The 7,789-nt window shown below is 32.9% G+C and overlaps 1 protein-coding gene across 4 annotated transcripts in view; it reads left to right on the top strand.

The window, feature by feature from the left end:
• Positions 1-1,192: 1,192 nt before the first annotated feature.
• The window catches only part of LOC126967755 (eukaryotic translation initiation factor 4E transporter-like), a 55,678-nt gene continuing 49,081 nt past the window's right edge, over positions 1,193-7,789 (top strand). For all 4 annotated transcript variants that reach the window (XM_050812428.1, XM_050812430.1, XM_050812429.1 and 1 more), the window contains exon 1: positions 1,193-1,616. In XM_050812428.1, the coding sequence (XP_050668385.1) occupies positions 1,538-1,616 (79 nt within the window). In that variant the 5' untranslated portion in view covers positions 1,193-1,537. The remainder of the gene's footprint in view (positions 1,617-7,789) is intronic.

Genomic DNA, 7,789 nt, shown 5'->3' with positions numbered 1-7,789 from the left:
GCTCTACAAAGCGCAGGTGCAGCCACATATGGAATATTGCTGTCATCTATGATCTAGCGCACCCCAGCATCAACTGTCGAACCATTTGACCGCGTGCAACGCAGAGCTGCTTGAAATGTCGAATTAAATTTTGCAAGGTTCATTTTACCCCATTTCGTGACCTTCCCAAGAGAGGACTCGATAGAAGACACTGGTGACATTCACTTACCACTAATTGACAGTATTAGTTCCGTTTAAAATGATAAGGGGAGGGTTATTTACTACTCTATAGTTTTTCAGAAGGTTTCCTAAATGATGAGTGGCGTTTTCAAATGAAAACATTGGGTTACCTAATACGTAACATCAATACCGACATATAATAAAACTGGTGACGACATTTTAATTGTAGTGGGATGTATGCACTACACCCACATAGCAAGGTTGTTGGAGGCGTCCAATATAATATTAATGATTATATGCAGAAGAAACCATGTAATCTAATATTAGGAATTGCTATTATGCTAACACTTACTATGCCATTATGTTAATACCAGGAACAAACATAAAGGCCCATATAGTTACGGTGGATTTTCTTGTAATCGAGTATACTGAAAAATGATTTAAATAGGCTTATTTAATTGTATTTTGGTTTGAGCTGATGGTTTTGTTACCAATGATATAAATAAATAAAACAACAACAAATATTATTTTTTATGACTACTACTCTGATAATTGAGTTAGTACGTCGTTAGACGAATGTATAATAAACACTTGTACTACAAGATCTCAGAAAATGTTAAAAACAAATGTATCTATTACTACCTAGCATACCTATGTGGTTAAGGTACTTTACCTTAAAAGACTTCATGATAACACAATAGTGAGTGAATTTAAATTTTAAATTCGATTGTATCGATTTAAAAAAGTCTTCTGAGTTTCTTGCGCCCGTTTTTTTCAGGTCTGAGGCATACATTTTCAAATTTGTGGTAGATTTGATTACAGAACATTATCTCAATGTGTGGTTCTAAATCCTATTTTGAATAAAAATATTTGAATTTGAAGGGTTAAAAGTTGCCACACAGACCGTGGAATAAAAAAAATAAACAATGGCAACTTAGTGTTAGGGTGCCAAATAACATTGTCAATGATTTCTCGAATACATTATAAATTTTTCCATCTTTGCAATTTGGTAAGGTAATGCAGGTCTCAAAAGGCATATGGCGGACGTTTTATATATTTTTGCATGAGAAACTGACAAATTCTTTTCGTTATGACTGCCTTGTGACCACTAGAACGTATATTTGTTATATTTAGATGATAATCGTTAGTTTTTAATTTGTAAATTAGTTTATTGTACCTAGAATTGTGTAAATAATATTTTGATTCGTGGACGTTTATACGGGTCATTGCTGAAAAACGAAGTCTGTGATATAAACAATACATAGGTGATAGATTAGTTTCTAATATTATATTGTAAATACTGTAAAAATATTTTGGATTTTTAGTAGAAATAATAAATTCAAAGAAGACTGAGATATATTGTGAGAGATTGAAAGCTATGTCAGCTGTGAGTCTATTGTCTACATTGAAGGAGAAACCTACGGAAGAGATCCAAAACGATGATGTTGTCCAACCAGGTAACAAAAATATTTATTTAGTTTTAATGCTGCCGACATTCTGGCATATAAATAATAGATTTTTAATTATTTGCAAAGACTACAATCTTGTGATGTCCTAATAGCTTAAGATCATTCTAACAAGATTTATATAAACAACAATTACATAAAACTGCAGAAACAAGTAAACGGACTTCTAATACATAATATTTTTTATATGAAATGTACATCAAAAGGGTTAGTCAGTCTAAGGAATATTGGTACTTAAAAGAGTACTGATGCTAATAATATATATTTAGTAGTTTCATACCTTTTTGATGAAAAATTTCAGTTTATGTAGGCACTACTAGTATTAGAATCAAATAGTATTCTGTAGACAATTAAGTTTATATTGTATATATATATATATATAATATCAAGTGTCCTGATGTTTTTTCTCAGTGAACTCCAAAACTATTGAATGGATTTTAATGGGGAGTACTTTATGGAGGTCAGTCCAACTTGAGAGATGGGATAGTTTTTATTTTGATTTGGGATCCATAATTATTTTTATTTCCAATATTTGTTTTGCATGGACTTATTTTCTAATTTATTGACACACAGTTTGACAGTTCGGCTGTGAAACAATTTCATTATAACAACAGGGAGCATATTTACGAAATAATTTATATAAATATTGACAAATTCATTAAAACAGTATTTTATTTATTATGTACAGAAGAATGTCTGTCGGGTCAGCTAGTTGTATATATCAGTCTAGTGATGCATTTTTTAAAATTTGATAAGCTTGTGATTTTTGAATCACAGCATTTCTTTTATTATCTTAGTCTGCTTACTAAAGTACATCAGAGGGGTGCAATAAGACATTGTTTTGCATTTTGTTGCCTGTAAAAAAAAGTTTAGAAGTTTAAGTTATATGGACTTATACTTAAACTTATGGACTGGATATATCTTACAGAAGTGTAGTAAAATGAGACTGGCTCTACACCCCATAGTCACCACACAGTGTGACAAAATTTTGAATTTTTGGGTATAGTATAGCAGTGAATGTGTTATTTATATAGGTATATCACTATTCTGAATCATGACCTACATTAATTTCTTCATTTATTCAATCTTAATAGCCATTGTGAAGTAATCTACCAGTGCTGTGCATCATGATGGTGTTACCATGGTTTTGATAAACAATAGATCCCATTTTCTCCCTGATTTTTTTCCCTGATTTTCCTTCATTGATTCCCTGAGAAATCTTTTTTTTGTGTAATTTAAATCACTATCACTATTTCAGAAACAAATGACACTCATAAGAGATGTATTGGTAATAATTTTTTAGATTTTTTTATTCATCAACAGCAAAGAAATTTACCTTGATTACCTCTATTTAGTAACACATTTTGTCAACTGCCACTTATCTTACATTCTGACTCTAAAACTATCAACTTTGACCCTGCCAAGTCTCTTCTAACTCATATATTATGTACTTTAAATGTGTTCAAAGTCTATGTATGGTAAGATTGAGCATCCACAGAATCCTTGAATGAATAACGATAAAGACCTGAATGAAATTTTGAGATTTTAATTGTTTTCCTTCCATTCAATACAATGAACACACTAATGACAAGAGAATAGAAAGAAAATCAAAGTTGCAAAATAAAAGTGACATGAAGAGAGTATTAATAATCAATCAAGGTATGTAGATTCTTCTTATCATGGTAAATTGACAACTCTGAAACGCTGTTTCATTTGTGATGTATGATGTGATACCGATGTCTCTAAGACGATTACTTTTCTGACTGCTGTTATCACATTCAGAATGTGTGCTATTGAATTAGTGTAATCAATTGATTTTGCATATAAAACTTTTGATATTCATAAGTTTCATTTCCTTGGCCTAGATGAATAAAGTGGATTTGATTTATATTCAAATTCAAATAATTTTATTCAAAATAGGATGTGAAATCACTTATTGAAAGTCAAAAAACTATCACCCATTCCAAAATGAATGCCTCAGGCCTGAGAAGAATGGGCGCAACAAACTCAGCGGGTTTTTTTTTTCATCAAAAATATGTTTTACAATTAAAGTAACATTGTACAATTAAACTTATTATTTAATAGCCTGATAATAATAGGTTGCTCCATTCCCAATCTGTGGTATCATTAAGAAAGTCATTTATGTTATAGTAACCTTTACCACACAAACATTTTTTAACAATTCTTTTGAATAACATAATACTTTTGTTTTGAACATTCCTTCCATATATAAAAAGGGGTGTTATACTTTTGAAGTCTGGTCATACACATAAACATTAAAATCTCTACATGGAAAATGGATACCATTAAAAATGTATATCTTAGAACCTTTTCTTAGGCTCAGGTTACCTTCATACCGATAAGTATATAACTGAGACAAGATTTAATTAAGATCTAATTAAATATTGTTGAAATTAAAAGATCGAATACAGTTATGAATATTCTAAAGTAAAAAATGATTTAAATTAAGTTTGATTATCATTTAAAGTGAATGCTGAATCTAGGCATCTTTTAGGGCATGCATTCATTGCCTATTATTGTCTATTGTTATGGAAGTAATGTAAATGTTACATTAAAGGGTTTAGTCCCGTAGCTGTTAATACTTGAAGGGTGCAATGCAGGGGTTTTTGAAGGTCAGGGGTCCCTCATTGTACTTGATTCAAATAATCTGTTTCAAAACCCTAGATATATATATCCATTTTAAATTTTAAGTAGTTGATCCGACAGACGCTGTTCTGTCAATAGAAAAATATATGATTTAAGTATAGGAATAATGTAGCCTAACGAAAATGTGTAATCAAAGTTAATGAGTTAAAAATGAAACAAAAACGTATTTCTGAAAAATTTTGTTATATTATGAAGTAATAAAATGATAAAGATTAAAACAAATTACATACTAAAACCTTCCTCGTAAACCATGCTATGCATCGGTGACATCAGCATGGAAATCGGTGCAGTAGTTTATGAGTTTATCGCGAACAGACAGACAGACGCGGCGGAGGACCTTGTTTTATTATATGTAGTGATATCGCAATATTCTTTTTAGATAAGGGTTAAGTCTTAGGAATAAAACATTTGCCCGCAACAAACATATACGCACATTGAAACAATTATTTTCTAGTTTTGTTGATGAATTTTGATCCGAAACGATAATGTTACTATCTATTTTCTAATAACTTTAGCACGTAATAAATCAACGTAGTTCAGCCACTGTGAACGACACAGACTGCTAGTTTGCGCTACTTGGAAATATCGAAATGATCATCAAAGATATTATGTCTGTGTAATAAATTTTGGATTTCGATTTTGCTCGTGTTGTAAACCTGTATACTCTCTTTATAGACAAGCTAGTATAATATGGAAATTGCATTGTATCGTAAGACCATACCTTTACTAAGTACTTGTAAGATGGTAAAATCATCAAATAGCATTAAAAGCCGTTGCCTGCTTCAGGAATTACCCATTATATGGCAGATAGCGAAAAGCGGCTTTGTTATCTATGTTAAATTATTTTTTATTAGTCAAGAGACTAAGTATCGCTGCAAAATCATGTTTTATTTCGTATTTCGTGTAAAAATCATATTTTTTTGTAACGGATTTCTTTAATGACGCATGTTTAGTATTATTCAATCAATGTGTTAAATTTTCAAAGAATTGAGGGTAGATGTAAAATGATTTGGGGTAATTATGATATCGGTCGCCAGTATGTGTATGTATCGCGGCAACTTCTAGTCTTTGTAACGTCTCCGTTGGCAGCACAAGTGTCCGCGATAGTTACGAAAAGTTTCTCGTGAATTTTTTCATTGTACCATCAATACGTAGATAAAGGGCGCCGGTCGTTCTTGCCTTACGTAGATTTGCGCGCTTATTGCTTACGATTCGTTGCGACGACAACTCTATTATAAGTTTAGTTTTTATTATTCGTTGTAAATAGTTAGTTTTATTATTTTAATCATAATTTATATTTAGTTTTAGCAATTGAGATAGTTAGGCTTTGTTTTCTAAATCCCGCGTTCCGCCATTTTGTTTGACGCGTGAGCAACAATGGTAGTGAAGGATGCTGCAAATGAATTGTCGAAGAAAGGTCGTAAAAGGCGCAGCAGACGTCGTAGTAGAGCAGGCACTCGATCGCAAAGACGTCGGGCTAGGAAATTAGCAGCGCTCGCGGCCAACTTGTACCCGGGTGACGAGAAAGCCTCCCTGTACGAATGTGCCGTCCATGTTTTTTTGCATCGATATCAAAGCGTGATGTGGAAGGTGCCAGCTAGGCTTCCGCCCAGGGTCCGCGCTGGGCCTCCGTCCAAGAGGGTTAAGCGTGTTTCGTGGTGTAAGTTATTATATTTCTTAATAGTATTATTTTTTTTAAAGTCAGTTCTTGAAGTGCATTTTTTTTAATTTAATACCACTATATTGTTCGATAATATGAAAGGATACCTTTTATGTAGTTACAAAGCCTACAAATCAAGCAGAGTCACGGCCAAAATAAGGCACATTATTCCGCCATTTTGATTTAATTCCGATTGAAGTTTTGCTATATTTGTAACAACTTAGTGAAATACCGCTAGTTGCAGAAAGCATCCATAAAGTTAATGTTTCACTAAATATAATACCGTCACTTTCTTTTTCATTTGAAAGTCAAAGATAGCATGTGATATAGGGTATGTTCCGATATGCACTGCGACCACTGTCCAGTGTGACGTCAATTTAGTATACTGTGAAGCCGTTCCTTTATAGCCAGTTATATTGGTTACTATTTAAAACGGAACGCAATCCCGTATGCTGTCCACCGCATTTAGCGCAGCATTCAAATGAGTGTATTAAAGTTTTCTAGTTTATTAAAAAAACCGTTGTTGAAGTACTGTCAAATTAAAACTATTTGGGATTAAACTGTAGGTATTGTTTATAAAACGTTAGGCACTCGAGTGGTTTTGATCTGATCACGTGATCAAAGTACTGCGAGTACGTTACCTCGTAAACGCCAGTGCTCACAGTAGAATATGGCGGCGATTTATGACGTCATATCCTTCCCTAGGGTACTGCGGCAGTATACTGGCAGTCCTTAACGCAACGAATGTTTCTACAGTGATAGCACTGTGCGGTGCTCGCAGTGCATATCGGAACATACCCATAATGAGATATTATCTTTAAGAATGCTTTCTGCAACTTATAAGCACATTTTCGCAGAGTTGGTGTTTTCTATTACATATTTACTATTTTGAGAATTTGGTTATTTATAATTAGTAGATCGTTTTCAAGTCTTAATTAGCACTACCTATTTGAAACCATGCCTTAACGCTGCTTATTTCGTGCATTATATTTTAAAGTGAAGCCAAAACGTGGAACCTGATTTCAGCGTATAAAAACGCCTGACTTATATTACCAACGCCATGTCTCTCGCTCTTTACACCGGCTTAGTAACGACTTTTGCCGAGAGGTTAGTAAACGTAGGTTATCTTTTAGATTTTAATTTTTTATGTAATAACCGGAAATATGATCTCTTACAAGTCCCTTGTCTTGTTTTGTAGGATAGCTGGTCATTTACTCTCGTACAGAGGCGATTAATTTTACACATTTTAGGCGTATGTAGAAAGCGCGTCTGACGCATCGATTGTCTCTGTCATACCCCGCTTAGCAGACAAAGACAACAAAACCTTTGCGTGGCGTACACTGTTGATGTATTATATGGAAATCTAACCCCCTTATTCATAATAGTCTGCTAACTTAAAGCATTGCTAATTCTCACTCTGTCTTCTTCTATTGACCTAAGTCAGAATGAGAAAAAACACTCCTTAGCGGCTGTTTAAAGTTAGCGGACCATTATGAATAAGGGGGTAAGAATATTGCGGTGTTTCTAAGACATAGGCACCTTCAAATAAAGCGCGTACAGGTAAATCACATTTGTGTGTGTGTGTGTTTACGTGTACGGTCAGCACATAAATAAATAAAACAATACTCTTACTTTTATAATTTTTATGGCCAGGTACTTCATATGAAACTAATAATATTAAACATGATTTAAATAGTGAATATTAGTATTAAACTATATTTTTTTTAATTTCTTGCAAGTACAGACATTTCGTACCAATCCTCACTTTCATCCGATGAATCATTTGTGTTAACTGTAATTTATATCTTAAATGTCATTTGTTTTTTGAAATTTCTAA

The sequence above is a fragment of the Leptidea sinapis genome, chromosome 13, assembly GCF_905404315.1.
Source record: "Leptidea sinapis chromosome 13, ilLepSina1.1, whole genome shotgun sequence".
NCBI classification, from domain to species: domain Eukaryota; kingdom Metazoa; phylum Arthropoda; class Insecta; order Lepidoptera; family Pieridae; genus Leptidea; species Leptidea sinapis.
The sequence above is the reverse complement of the archived record's forward strand: the minus strand, read 5'-3'. Positions and strand labels throughout refer to the sequence as shown.